General features: G+C 53.1%; 1 protein-coding gene across 1 annotated transcript in view; it reads right to left on the reverse strand.

Moving 5' to 3' along the window:
- TBX15 (T-box transcription factor 15) overlaps window positions 1-9,414 on the reverse strand; it is a 283,475-nt gene extending 274,061 nt beyond the window's left edge. The window contains exon 1 of the mRNA XM_085620709.1: window positions 8,521-9,414. Within this exon, the coding sequence (XP_085476835.1) occupies window positions 8,521-8,728 (208 nt within the window). The 5' untranslated portion in view covers window positions 8,729-9,414. The remainder of the gene's footprint in view (window positions 1-8,520) is intronic.
- Window positions 9,415-15,303: the final 5,889 nt, after the last annotated feature.

Below are 15,303 nucleotides of genomic sequence, written 5' to 3' on the forward strand. Positions count from 1 at the left end.
CGGAGGGGTTTGCACTTCTGTTGAGCGTGAAATGCACAATCGCATCAGACATTGAGCCAGGAAGCATTTGTGCAACAATTTAATTCTAAAAGACGGATTTGCATTCCACATAATTACATGCAATTTCCACTCACGGTCCCAACATTTCAAATAATTATGTGAAAGCAAAGTGAGTACATTTCACACTCCTAACAATTAGGGATTTTCTGTATTAATAGGAAAAATGTGCTGAATTCATCAAAAGCGCCGTTTCTGTCTCAAATGGTGACATGGAATGTACAACACATTTTGATGCATAATTTACAAAACTGCGCACACATCCTACTGGTCGGTAACTCGTTACTTGGTTAACGCTTTGCGGAGTGGTTGGAAGTCCGACATTATCAAATCTGTAGTTCACAGGAAGCTGTGGCATTATTTTCATATATCATGTTTCCCTGTAAAATATGAGTTTTATACCACTGTATTTTGTGCAATAAAAGCACTTAAACATACACAGGCACACAAACACACACGCACACACATACACGCACACACACACGCACACACACACACAGGCACACGCACACACACACACACAGGCACACGCACACACATGCACAGGCACACACACACGCACACACATACACGCACACATACACAGGCACACACACACACAAGCACACATACACGCACACACAAGCACACATACACGCACACACATGCACAGGCACACACATGCACAGGCACACACTCACGCACACACATACACGCACACATACACAGGCACACACACACACAAGCACACATACACGCACACACATGCACACATACACGCACATACATGCACACACACACATGCACAGGCATACACACACACAAGCACACATACACGCACACATACACAGGCACACACACACAAGCACACATACACGCACACACATGCACACATACACGGACATACATGCACACGCACACAAGCACACTCAGACATCAACAAGCCGATCTGTTCACCTGAAGGAAAAGCGCCTTACAGGGGACCCTGGGCGACCCCACGGACGCTCACTTACACCCACCACGGCGATTCGCGGGCCGCAGACCCTGGCTGAAAAGAGCCGTCTACAGTCCACGGCCCACATCAGGAATACATGTTAGAGGCGTGTGGGGCGGGAACTCTCAGCCATAATACAGTGACCTTCTATAGGTAAGGAAAAGTAATCCGTCTGTCTTTATGTCTCTCTGTCTGTCTATCTATCTCCTCTCCGTCTGAGGCCGCGATCACGAGTGTCTCAGAGGTGCGGGCAGTGTTTCCTGTACCCCGGGATTCGAAACCCCGGGATACCAAGTGTATCGGAATTCCGCCCCTCGGGAATAGGGAATTGTGCAAGGGTGGGGAACCCTGACCCACTCATGACCAGCGAATCAGTTTTTATTACTGGGGCACTTTAAACAGATCTCATGAACCCATGCAACGCAACACCACAAAGGTTCAAGGTCAAGGTTTAATTTTCCAAACTGTGTCCCGGCGCAGCCCTTTTACTGTTAATCCTGCGCCGCATTTAAGGTGTTAGCTTCTTTCGGTAACGGCCGCGTACGGTCAGGCGTCTTCGAACGAGATGTGCAAAACGGTTGCATCTGTGACCAAAATCAAGATGGGTTGCAGCATCATTTTCCAAAAATATTATCGCACCAATTAAAAAGGACGTCCAGAGTTGTCGTTCGAAACATGCAGAAGTGCGCAAATTCCGAACGGAAACGCTCTGGGCTAAAGAGTTGTGCGTCTCCGAACACCGCCTGGGCCCCCTCCTAACCCCCTCCTGCTGGTTCCGGGCCCTGACCAGCCCTGGTGCCCCCTCGGTGTATCCTGCACGCGGCCCGTGTGCTCAAGAAAAGACTCGAAGTCACGACCCCCTCGGGCGCGGTCGGACGCGCCCTGTGCGTAAATACGCATTTGGATAAAAAGGGTCCCGTCGTGTCTGTGGGTCTTGTGGCCTCCGTGAGCGCGGAGACGTGGGTTCACCCACCGGAATGCTCGCATTTCATCGACCTGCCACCACACCTTGGACCAGAAGCCCAGTGGTGCCCACTCACGGCATGGTATACAGTTCTAATAATGTCATATTCAACTAACGGCTTATACCACACCTGTGCGCGCATTCGGCGTATTGCACTTCATGTGCCAGCTGGAAGGCTGGATTGGCAGCAAGAGGTGGCCCTGCACACTTGTAAGTAATAGTGTTCTCACCAACCCACAATTAGGTACAATTATCATAGAATTGTATGCTTATACAAAGAAATGACGTTATTCAGTTGGAGTTGGTTTTTCATCTTTATTCATTATGCGGACGCGTTTCGTCCAAACATGGACTTCTTCAGGGCTCAACAAAACTCTTTTTATGTCTCTATTTGTCAGATGTCCATCGTGGAACATATTTAACACAAACTGTTAGTGAGTAAGATTATCCAGACATGTGCATCTTATGTGTCCTTTAAAGTAGTAGGTAGGTCAAGTCACCATATTCTTCCGTCTCAAAAGCCCGTCCAGTTCGATTTGTGAGTGAGCCCTGCCAGATTCAAGCTCTGGACCTACAGGTCACAAACAGACATCAGCTGCGGGCCCTTAACTCGCTGATCCGTCTCGGGGGGCTCTCGTCTCGGGCTGCGTGTGATGACAGTTCACCCCACCTCGCGCCAGTGCCTTGTGCATCACTTTTTACCAACCTTTGGTCTTCCGGGATGGTTGCACAAGGCAGGGGCTGGCATTGTGCGAAGAGGAGGAGGAAAGGTGCGTAAAGCGGAGCCAGACGGAGCCGGCGGCTCCAGAGTCTCCCTAAAATGTAATATCTCATCAGTACACGTGGTGTCAATGGCGCGGCGCAGGCCTGGCAGAGCACTCCCAAAATAAACAAACAATACAATTAATAATAAATATGAAAAAAAAGAAACAAGTAAAATATTTAAGTAAAACGCGCCTTCGCCCGCTCGCGAGCCCGGAAACGCTAAAGTTTTAAATTTCCCCATTTTCAGCTAAAACAGTTGTGAGTAGACGGAGGCGCCCGTGAGTGCTGCGCACCATGGCAAACACCGCTCTTATTTTTAAAGTCCCCGTAGATACACACTGGATTAGGAGGAATAATTCGCCAAATAAAGATTAGAATCCGGCAGGCTCTGGTAACACCCGCGCAGCGCCCACGTCTTCATCTCATGGCGCTACCATGATCGATTTGTGTACGTCGTTAGAAAACAAATCGTGAGCTTACGGCCTTTTCCGAGATGAAAACTATAAAATCCTACAGGTTTTTTTGTGTGTGTGTGTTTTCTTTTTGTTGAAAAAAGGAGAATTCAGTGTGTGTTTCTGTGAAAACAAGTAAGGCCTCTTCGGATTTCATGCAACGGTTAAGCTCGGTTTCCGGAGAAAAAAATGCTACATTTCTACACCTTCCTTTTAAAAAAAGACAACTGTTCACCCCCCCCCCCCCCCCCCCCAAAAAAAATCGTGGACTTGGGTTTGTCTAACTTAAATCTTACAGATTCAGCCATTCTATTATTTGTGGTACATTATTCCATGCGCTTTTGTGTAGCGCTGTTAGTTATTCCCATGGTATGTGGGCACTGTAATAACATATATTTATTTTTAAACTATTCTGTGTAGCGTCCCTGAAGAATGACAGTAGCTGAAGTCCGGTATCTCCCTCAGTGTTGCTCCATCACACAGGAGTCTCTCCCCCACCTTCGCTCCCTCCCCCCTCACACTCGCCCTTGACCCCCGTGCCGCACGTTTCAGCGCCGGGGCTCCGCATTTTAACCATCGGTTCATGGATGCATCGACTCCTCTTTTCACCTGCGCTGCGGCCTTCCCCGAAGCTTCTGCTTTTGAACGACCCTCGAGGCTCCGGCCACAGAGCCACAGAGCCCCCCCACCCCCCTTTCTGCCGGCGCCCCTCTCTCCCGGGTGTTGTCTCGCGGCCCCGGCCGTGTCGTCGTCAGCGCCTCCTTTGTATATTTCTGAAGATCCAACACCGTGTGCTGCTCGCCCTCTCCCCCGCCCCTATGGCACACATAAACCCCCCTCGATTAACGGTTTGCTTTTAGGCCCCGGTCCCTGCGCTCCCTGCGGCGCGTTTAGGCCTCGCCAGCGATAAAGAAACCAATACAAATACAATAAATAAAAAAGGCCGTGAAGTACCTGCAGAAACCTCTGCGGTGAGAGCGTGTTGACGGTTTGACACAGGTTTTCATTTAGCCGAAGGTCCATGAACTGCGCACCAATGAGGAGTGGGCGCCAGTAACTTTAACAGTGAGATATATATATAAATCCTCAATATTCCTGATCACCAAAGTGAAAAGATGGCGACGCCGTGTCTTGCTGAAATACCAATTATTGAATTGTCAGCTGACACGGCGTCGCCATCTTTTCACTTTGGTGATCAGGAATATTGAGCATTTATAAGGGGTCTGGCCTGGTTGATCCGTACGGACGGTTTGGAGCAGCGGCCGTTTGAGCCAGGCCTCCAAGCCTTGTTCGTATATATATATATATATACGCATACATACTCTCTGGAGAGCGCATGCAAAGGGAGAGCACGGTCTGCAGTGCGGTTCCAGGGTCTGTGCAGCGCCCCCCCCCCCCCCCTATGATTAAGGGGCAGCAGCGCCGGAACGCGCCAGGGATCGGCTCATGAACCAGGAAAGGGGGAGCCGGTCTTTGAATAAAGGTTCGGTGGAACTTTCCTCCAAGGAGTCGCGTCTCTGAGCTCAGGAGCATCTATAGGTGATGAGACATACAGATATATATATATAAAACACCAAAACAGTCCTTCCGTATCAAAGAAAGAAACGGCGCCCGAGGATGGAGGAAACGCAGCGCTTTATTTAAAATCGGTCACTCTGGACTGAGGAGCGTTTCGGCTCTTTCAACAGCCTTAATCATCTATATATATATATATTTATTTATATATATAATGCAGTGCGTTCAGTTCAATTCTGCGTTTTGCGCGAGCCTGTTCCGCAATCAATCATTACAGCAGAATCTGCGGTTATAAGTTTAATAATTTTAAATACATTTTTTGTAAGGCGTTTGTGCCTCCACGAGGCCGCTCCCATTGGCGAGGCGCTACAATTATTCATATGAATCTCAGTCACTCAACAGCAGGGAAACATGTTGCCTGTTTGAGAAGTAGTTTGTTTGGAAAAGCGCTGTGAGAAATGTACACTGGCAAAAAACCCTTGTAAATGTACTGGTATTATCCAATGTTATATGTTTTTTAATTCCCTCGATGAATGTATAAGTGATGCGTTTATCAAGTGCAGGTTTTGCCAGAACTATAAAATAAAATATTTTGGGCTTTCAGTCAGTAGGTCGCGGCCCGGCTGCGCAGATCTGGGTAACCTGCTGGCTGCAGGCGAGGCCACCCTGGCCTTTCAGCCTTCCAGAGCTGGTCGGGTGGTCTCTGCCGAGGGGCAGACGCACAGCCAGGGACTTCTTAGTGCCGACCCTAAACCTCAGCTCCTCGAAGCACCTTGTGCCGAAACCATCAACCCCGCCACACCCTGGAGGGTTCAAGGTGAGAGGGGGCCTCCCGGGTCCGATGGAGACCGCGCGCAGCTCTGGGACTGCGCGACACTCGAGAGATGCCATTTATTTGTGTAGGTGTGTTGAAAAGCGCCGAGCGCCCCCTGGCACCTTCGCGGCGCTGAGATGTGCAAAGTGTGTAATCACAATAATAAACAGAGAGCGGCGGCCTGAGTCCGGGTGGCGGTGGACATCAGGTCCCTGAGTCCAGCCGGGGGCGGTGGACTCCGGGAGCCGGGGCGGTGGACATCAGGCCCCTGAGTCCAGCCGGGGGCGGTGGACATCAGGCCCCTGAGTCCAGCCGGGGGCGGTGGACTCCGGGAGCCGGGGCGGTGGACATCGGGCCCCTGAGTCCAGCCGGGGGCGGTGCACATCACTAACAATCTTTCATGTGGCCCTGGGAGGAGACTTCCGGGAAACGGGTGGAGGCACATATGGGCTTTAAAACGTGTTCTGCACCCGGGGCCGCTCGCTTCAGTCTCTGAGAAGAACCCAATATTGTTCTGAATTCGAGAAAGTGCTCTCGGGCCTAACTGCAGCCCCCGTAAAAGGCGCGACATTTAAGGGACCTTAGAGACCCCGGCACTGCGGGATCGGGGAGCATTGGGTGCAATAAACTCCAGAATGACGACTGTTTGGCAAAAAACGGGGCAGGACTCGCGGAAATCGCTGTTTTCTGCACCAAACTCCGAAAGTCCCTTTTCTCCCCGGAAGTGTCGGCAGGTCTTAAACGCTGAAACTTACAGAGGCAAAACTGGGAAGACGCTGGGGGGGGGGGGGGGGGGGGTTGTAGGGGTGCAGAGCTTCACGCACCTCTCACCGGGGCACCGACCCCACGCCGAGGTCAGGCTGAGGGTGCCTAGAGGGGGGTCAGGTGTGTGTGTGTGTGTGCGGGGGGGGGGGGGGGGTTGGGGGTGCAGCGCTTCACGCACGTCTCACCGACCCCACGCCGAGGTCAGGCTCGGCGGACACATTTTATCCGAGGTTCACTAAAATGATGATGATGTACGAAGGGGTCATGGAAGGTGCATTCAATGTCGTCAGAAAGTGCCGAAGCTGCCCCGGGACGGAGAATTCCGAAGCGCTAGAAAGGAGTCAAGCTGCCCTACACCGACACCACCCTGGTCAACGAACCACGGCGCCATGAGAGGGTAATCCATACAGTGTCACCCCTGGCCCGCTCCGGGGCCACAGAGAGTGAAACTCGGTGAGCTCCCGGGGCCAGGGGGGGCCTGGCCTGCTCACAACAAACCTGGAAAGAGAAACTAGAACTGGGGAACCGGGTTGAGTCCCGGCGTCAGCTCAACATCCCGTGACTCTGGGCAAATCACTCAGCCTCCCCATGCTTTAAAAAAAAAGAAAAGTGCCCATGTGTAATGTAAGTCATGTGAAGCGCACCAGTGCCCTCGGGTCAGTCCACGCTTTATAAAAACTGCAAACAAAGAAAAGGTATGAATCATAAACCGGCAGCGCGGCGGGGCACCTGGTGGGCACCACTGACCGACGGGCCTGAGGCAGTCGTGGCGCTAAGGGTTGGCGCTATGCGGCACCATAAATAAATATTTGTACCAGAAACGTTTTAAGACATGGGCAAAGTATGGGCTGCCCAGGGCCCGGCCTTCCAGGGGCCCCTGATAGAGCCGGCTCGGTTCAGCAGAAAGTCTTGCCCTGGTGACCATGAACAATTCCTAAACAGATTGTTTTTAATACTGTTTTCTCCTTTAATTTATTTTTAATGTGGGTGATTCTGGGAACCAATTACAGACCTTGTGCGAGAAATGCCGTGTTTATTTTTCATGCAACAGCAATAAAAAAAAGTTTCTTTCAGATCAAAACAGGAGCTCTCGTGTGAGAAATGGGGGTGGGGAGGGGGTCCCAGAGATTATTTGCAGTAATATGAGCTGCTGCTGTGACAACATTGGACACACAGCCACGACCCCACCGAGCTGGGATGTGAACACATTTAGGGTTTCGACGGGTGTCTGTCTGTCGGTGTCAGTGACCCGGCCTAAGGGGGCATGAAAGGGATGCAACTGGATAAATAAATCCAAGGCCGTTCCGAACGGAGGTCCCCAAAAGTACCTTTGGCCGGGTCCCCAAAATCCTTAAAATGCCTCTGATTTATACAAGTCACCCCTGACAGCAGATTCCGGGGAGCCTTGCCCCCCAGGCCTGAACATGGCGCAGCCCCGTCAACAGACGTCATAAGTTGACCCCTGTCGGTCTTATTTTTACAATTTTATTTTGCCCGAACTCGCCCTCAGGAGCACTCTACAAGGTCAGATTCATTTAGGCCCCGGGGAGATTACGGGCATATTATCAAGAAACGGCGTTAAAATGATCGCCGCTTTAGCGGCAGAAAACTGCCGCTAAAGCGGCGATAATGGGCTTGATAATATGCCGTTGAGAATTCCCATATAAGCCCATGTTCTGGTGCCAACATGGGCTTCTATTGGAACTCTCTGCAGCATATTATCAAGCCCATTATCGCCGCATTAGCGGCAGTTTTCTGTCGCTAAACCGGCGATAATGTTAATGCCGTCCTTGATAATATGCCCCCAGTGATTTGCTCAGAATCACAGGGTGCTGCGCCGAAGCCGAGATTCCAACCTGGTTCCGCAGTTCCAAAGTCGGCAGCTGAGGCCTTAACGCCACATCCTCCCCCCTGTAAGGACCCACTTGATCTAGAATGCTGGGCGGTGGCCCCAGGGCACAAACCTGGCAGGGTCAGAGGTTACAAAGTGTTGGTGCAGTGCTGTTCAGGGGTCCCCGCTGTGCACGCCGGGTGAAAGGCGGACGTGTCAGTGCGCGCTAGACGTGCATGCTAAAGGCCAATATAGTCATTGGCACGTGGCCCCAGTCCATAGACAGTCCCCCCCCCCCCAACATGTTTTAAATCTCTCCTGCCCCAGACACCCCCGGCCCTGCCTAGCGATGCCGCCTACGGCCTCCTCCAGGGGCGCACTCACCGGGGTTGAGGTCCAGGCAGTGTCCGGGGTGCTCCTCGTCGGCCTCCTCCAGGCCCCCGGGGGGGCTGAGGCTGTCCATCGATAGGTCCAGGCCCCTGTCCTGCCAGGCCCGCAGCTTCCTCTTCTTACCCGATCCGATCAGGGCCTCCACCGAGAAGGCGTGCGCTCTGGTGCTCAGGGCGACGGCGCATCTCCGCCTCTCGCTCATTGTCTGCTCCTCGGCAGCGGGCAAAGCGGAGCCCCCCAAATCCCGACCTGACGAGTGGTAGCAAGGGTCCCGGAGAACAAGGGGTCCCCAAATACAGAACTCTCAGCCCTTGAGACTCCTGGGCGAGGTGCCCTTCGGTGGCCACTCAAAGAACGCAGCTCAGTCCTGTAGCCTGCTGGGGGAGGGCCTGCCTCCTAGGCACCCCCAAAACACATCTCGCTTTCTTTCAGCCAACAGGGACTCTGGTCTCCGCCAGCCACCCCCAAATCACAGCTCGGTCTCTCTCAGCCAAGTTGGCACGGCCTCGGGTCTCCGCCAGCACCAGCAAACACAGTCCTGGGGCGCACAGGACGCAGGTGCCAAACTGTCACGTCCCGGCATCCCCCCCAAAAGTTCTTCATCCAACAGCCTTCCGGGTTCATGGGCAGAAGACGCAGCTCCTGCGCACGGCTTCAGTGCGCGTCAGGGGTCAAATGCGACTATCCCGAGTCACCCCCAGATCAGCTCTGTCTTGAGTGCAGCGTCCGGGGCCAGCAGTCTCCTACAAGAGGGGCCCGAAGTGAAGCTCGCCCCCCGCAGTGCAGGATCCGATGAGACCCCCACCCCCTGACAGGGCTGGCCGAGGGAGCCCCCAGGCCCGCGCACAGCGCCTCGCAGTCCGTGCCTCGCCGAGTCCACCCCTGATTGATGCAAACTGCTGGGGACGCTTTCCTCTCGCTCTGGAAGAGCCGCGCAGGCTGCCTGTGCCTGTCAAAAAAAAAAAACCCTCTCGGGGCCAATGAGGAGCGAGGAGTGAGGGAGCCAAAAGCGAAGGGCCACTGGCAGGGGAGCCCTGGCAGCCGAGAGCGAGACTGACTGGAGGGGGGTTAACCCTCTCCACGCCAGGCAAGCTCCAGAGCAGCCACCCTGCGGCCCGGGGAGAGGGGGGGGGGGCATTAGGAGTGAGTCCAGCTGAGCACCAGGGTGCAGGGTTGGATTGGGATTAAAAATCGGCCAGGGCACACTAAAAAAAGTGGCCCACATTTGCATATTGCCTTTCTTCAAAACACTGCTTTAGCGAAGTTTTATAAACACCTGAAAACACGCGAGACCACTTCTGCTCAGGTCCCCCCCCCCCCCGCCGCCCCCACTCAGTATGCACAGATTAATGGGCCGGCCCAGGAGAGAAGGGAAGGGACACCTCTGCCCGGTGATAAAAGGGAAGCAAGGACCTCCCATCGGCCCCCAGAAAGGCCACTCAGGCACCCACTGGGCCGCTGGCGGCATCTGAACACACCAGACATAGCCCAAATCGCCCCCAGGCTGCCAAAAAAGCAGCCCACAACTGAAACTTTGATACCGGCCCCTCGGCCCTTGCCTGAGTGCCCACCTTACCAATCCGACCCTGCCAGGGTGCAGCATTCATGTGCATCGGTGTATCAGGCAAGTGCCCATTCCTCTGAGAGGCCACAAAAGAGGCCTTTTCTCGGTGTTGTTGTTGCCTCATCTCCTTCTCCAGAAATGAAGAGGGTTGCAAGAGTTATAGGGCTATGCGGGGCAGTATGCTGCAGGGCGGTGTGCTACAGGGCAGTGTGCTGCAGGGAGGTGTGCTGCAGAGACGTGGGCTGCAGGGAGGTGTGCTACAGGGCGGTGTGCTGCAGGGCGGTGTGCTGCAGGGCAGTGTGCTGCAGGGAGGTGTGCTGCAGAGACGTGGGCTGCAGGGCAGCAGTACACAGTGCAGCGTGTTGTAGGTTGCCGTGCGCTGCAGTGCAGTGTGTGTAGGGCTGCAGAGTGCTGCAGGGAGGTGTGCTGCAGAGAAGTTGACTCAGGGCAGCAGTACGCAGTGCAGTGTGTTGTGGGTTGGCGTGCGCTGCAGTGCAGTGCGTGTAGGGCTGCAGTGTGCTGCAGAGAGGTGTGCTGCAGAGAAGTTGACTCAGGGCAGCAGTACGCAGTGCAGTGTGTTGTGGGTTGGCGTGCGCTGCAGTGCAGTGCGTGTAGGGCTGCAGTGTGCTGCAGGGAGGTGTGCTGCATAGCAGTTGACTCAGGGCAGCAGTACGCAGTGCAGTGTGTTGTGGGTTGGCGTGCGCTGCAGTGCAGTGCGTGTAGGGCTGCAGTGTGCTGCAGGAAGGTGAGCTGCAGAGCAGTTGACTCAGGGCAGCAGTACGCAGTGCAGCGTGTTGTGGGTTGGCGTGCACTGCAGTGCAGTGCGTGTAGGGCTGCAGTGTGCTGCAGGGAGGTGTGCTGCAGAGCAGTTGACTCAGGGCAGCAGTACGCAGTGTAGCGTGTTGTGGGTTGGCGTGCGCTGCAGTGTGCTGCAGGGAGGTGTGCTGCATAGCAGTTGACTCAGGGCAGCAGTACGCAGTGCAGCGTGTTGTGGGTTGTTATGCGCTGCAGTGCAGTGCGTGTAGGGCTGCAGTGTGCTGCAGAGAGGTGTGCCTGCAGAGAAGTTGACTCAGGGCAGCCGTATGCAGTGCAGCGTGTTGTGGGTTGCCGTGCGCTGCAGTGCAGTGTATGTAGGACTGCAGTGTGCTGCAGGGAGGTGTGCTGCAGAGCAGTTGACTCAGGGCAGCAGAACGCAGTGCAGCTTGTTGTGGGTTGGCGTGTGCTGCAGTGCAGTGCGTGTAGGGCTGCAGTGTCCTGCAGAGAGGTGTGCTGCAGAGCAGTTGACTCAGGGCAGCAGTACACAGTGCAGCATGTTGTGGGTTGCTGTGCGCTGCAGTGCAGTGCGTGAAGGGCTGCAGTGTGCTGCAGAGAGGTGTGCTGCAGAGCAGTTGACTCAGGGCAGCAGTACACAGTGCAGCGTGGTGTGGGTTGCTGTGCGCTGCAGTGCAGTGCGTGAAGGGCTGCAGTGTGCTGCAGAGAGGTGTGCTGCAGAGCAGTTGACTCAGGGCAGCAGTACGCAGTGCAGTGTGTTGTGGGTTGGCGTGCGCTGCAGTGCAGTGCGTGTAGGGCTGCAGTGTGCTGCAGGGAGGTGTGCTGCAGAGCAGTTGACTCAGGGCAGCAGTACACAGTGCAGCGTGTTGTGGGTTGCTGTGCGCTGCAGTGCAGTGCGTGAAGGGCTGCAGTGTGCTGCAGAGAGGTGTGCTGCAGAGCAGTTGACTCAGGGCAGCAGTACGCAGTGCAGTGTGTTGTGGGTTGGCGTGCGCTGCAGTGCAGTGCGTGTAGGGCTGCAGTGTGCTGCAGGGAGGTGTGCTGCAGAGCAGTTGACTCAGGGCAGCAGTACACAGTGCAGCGTGTTGTGGGTTGCTGTGCGCTGCAGTGCAGTGCAGTGCAGTGCGTGAAGGGCTGCAGTGTGCTGCAGAGAGGTGTGCTGCAGAGCAGTTGACTCAGGGCAGCAGTACGCAGTGCAGCGTGTTGTGGGTTGCCGTGTGCTGCAGTGCAGTGCGTGTAGGGCCCGGCGCTGATGAAGTCCTTTAGGGCAGAGGGGCTGTGACCAGTTGTTGAAAGAGCAGATAGCCTTGAAGTGACTATTTCTACACTACTACTCCCACTACCAGTACTACTGTTACTCCTATGGTTGTGTGGCTAAACCACGCATGCCTCTACAACGTAGCCCGATCAACGAATGCGCCTGAACAATACATTCCTTCACCATGCATGCCACTGAGGGGTTCCATGACCCAGAGAACCTTGCGACCCTCCCGCCATCTCTTTGTGACCATCCTCATTCCCCCTATGACCCTCCCCATCACCACGTGACCCTCCCCATCTCCTTGTGACCCTCCCCATCACCTCGTGACCCTCCCCATCGCCTCGTGACCCTCCCCATCGCCTCGTGACCCTCCCCATCACCTTGTGACCCTCCCCATCACCTTGTGACCCTCCCCATCACCTCGTGACCCTCCCCATCACCTCGTGACCCTCCCCATCACCTCGTGACCCTCCCCATCACCTCGTGACCCTCCCCATCGCCTTGTGACCCTCCCCATCGCCTTGTGACCCTCCCCATCGCCATGTGACCCTCCCCCATCACCTTGTGACCCTCTCCATCACCTTGTGACCCTCCCCATCACCTCGTGACCCTCCCCATCGCCTTGTGACCCTCCCCATCACCTTGTGACCCTCCCCATCGCCTTGTGACCCTCCCCCATCACCTTGTGACCCTCTCCATCACCTTGTCACCCTCCCCATCACCTCGTGACCCTCCCCATCGCTTTGTGACCCTCCCCATCACCTTGTGACCCTCCCCATCGCCTCGTGACCCTCCCCATCACCTCGTGACCCTCCCCATCGCCTTGTGACCCTCCCCATCACCTCGTGACCCTCCCCATCACTTCGTGACCCTCCCCATCACCTCGTGACCCTCCCCATCGCCTTGTGACCCTCCCTCATCACCTCGTGACCCTCCCCATCGCCTTGTGACCCTCCCCATCACCTCGTGACCCTCCCCATCACCTTACCCAGGGCTGGAACATAAAGCCATCAATGTGAACCCTGTTTGCAGGAACGTCCCAGCAGCGCGTGGTCCACTCCCTGTCACAGACTCATGTGTTGAGCAGTTTTGAATGGAAATAACGACCTAATTATTATTATTATTATTATTACATTTACATTGCGCACGAATCATCCCCAAAGGGATCTCTCGGCGCAGATGAGGCAGGCTCGGAATGACCGCAACAGATCAGCTGAACAGCCAGGTCTTGAAGTGCTTCCTGAAGATGTTTAAGTCTGTACAGGAGCGCATATCCCAGGGCAGCTGGTTCCAATACTTGGGCGCCAGATAAAAGAAGGCACGACCCCCCATTTTCTTCTTCCTGATTCTCGGCGTTTGAAAGAATTTTAGGCCACTCGATCTTAGGCACCGTACCGGAGAGTGCCAAACTAGTTTCTTTGTGAGGTAAGCCGGCCCATGTCCGACCCGTGCTTTAAAGGCTAGACAAAGGAGTTGAAAGAGAGCCCTCATTCTGATTGGTAGCCAATGTAGCTCTCTCAGTAGAGGGGCAGAAGGCGTGCGTGGAGGCTTATTCAAAGCCAAACGCGCTGCCGTATTTTGTACGACTTGTAGCCTTGAAAATAGATCTTCCCTCACTTCTACCAGAAGAGCGTTCCCGTAGTCAAGTCTGCTCACTAATAGTGTCTGGATCAGGACCCTTCTCGCAGAGAGGGGCACCCATGGAAAAATAAAATCTCCGTCTTGTTGGGATTAAGTTGGAGATAGCTGTCTTTCATCCAGCTGGAGATTTTAGTCATGCAGCTCTTAAATCTCTCTCTAGTCAGCAGGTGGTCCTTCTCCATGGGGATAAGCACCTGAGTGTCGTCTGCATAGGAGATGGTTTGGAATCCACAGGATTCTATGATGGCAGCCAATGGGGCCACATAGGAACCCTGCGGTACCCCCTTCTCCACCACTGTGGACTGAGAGACAAAAGAGTCTATCTGCACACACTGGGATCTGTCTGATACAAAACTTCGCATCCACTCCCAGGCCCTTCCGTTGACACCCATCTCCCGCAGTCTGTGCAGAAGAATTCTGTGGGAGATGGTGTCAAAGGCCGCTGACAAATCAAGTAGGACCAGCACAGCCGGGGTCCCCTCGTCCAGTAAAAGCCTGATGGTATCTGTTACCTCCACCAGCGCTGCCTCCGTGCTATAACCAGCACGGAAGCCCGACTGCGAGGGATCTAGCAGGCCATGCTGAGCCAAATGATCCGACAGTTGGCGGTTTATCAGCGCCTCCATAATTTTGGAGCATCCTGGGAGGAGCGAGATAGGTCTATAATTCTGCAGGTCTGCAGCGTCCAGTGATGGTTTTTTGGGCAGAGGTTTGATGAAGGCCTTCTTCCAACTAGCTGGGAAGGAAGCAGTCGTCAGTGACACATTACAGACTTCTGTCATAGGGATACCAAGCTCTATGGCTAGATCTGACAGCACATAAGGGGGGGCTATATCTAGCGGCGACCAGTGAGCAGCCAAAATATCGAAAATGAAATATCGAGATACACTAATATTGAGTTTTAAATATCGAAGGGACACAATATCGATGTCAAGAATATCGATGGACAGAATATCGACCCTAAGGTAAGTAATATCGATTTTTTTTATATCGATGTTAGTAATATCGAAGTTAGTAATATCGATATCACATATATCGATGTTACTAATATCGATGTCACTAATATCGATATTTATAATATTGGTATGTATTTTATTATGTATTTAATATGTATGTGGTAATTATTTTTTGTTAAGTGTTCTATTGGTTTTAAAATATATGTATACAATTTTTATATGTTAATAATGGTTTTTTAAAGTTAATTTTGTGTTTTAGTACCGTAGCGGGTTGTGGGTTTATAGGGGAATAGGGTGGGAAGTAATTTAAATATATGAATTGTATTATAAATTTTTGGGAATTATAAATGAATTTTAAATAATTTTTGCGTTTAAATTCTGTAGCGTGTTGTGGGTTTATAGGGGAACAGGGTGGGAAGTAATTTAATTATATAAAATTAATTATAAAATTTTAGGAATTATAAATTAATTTTAAATAATTTTTGCGTTTAAATTCTGTAGCGGGTTGTGGGTTTATAGGGGATTAGGGTGGGAAGTAATTTAATTATTTGAAATTAATTATACATTTTTAGGAATTATAAAAATAT

The sequence above is a fragment of the Triturus cristatus genome, chromosome 8 (assembly GCF_964204655.1).
Source record: "Triturus cristatus chromosome 8, aTriCri1.1, whole genome shotgun sequence".
Lineage (NCBI taxonomy): Eukaryota > Metazoa > Chordata > Amphibia > Caudata > Salamandridae > Triturus > Triturus cristatus.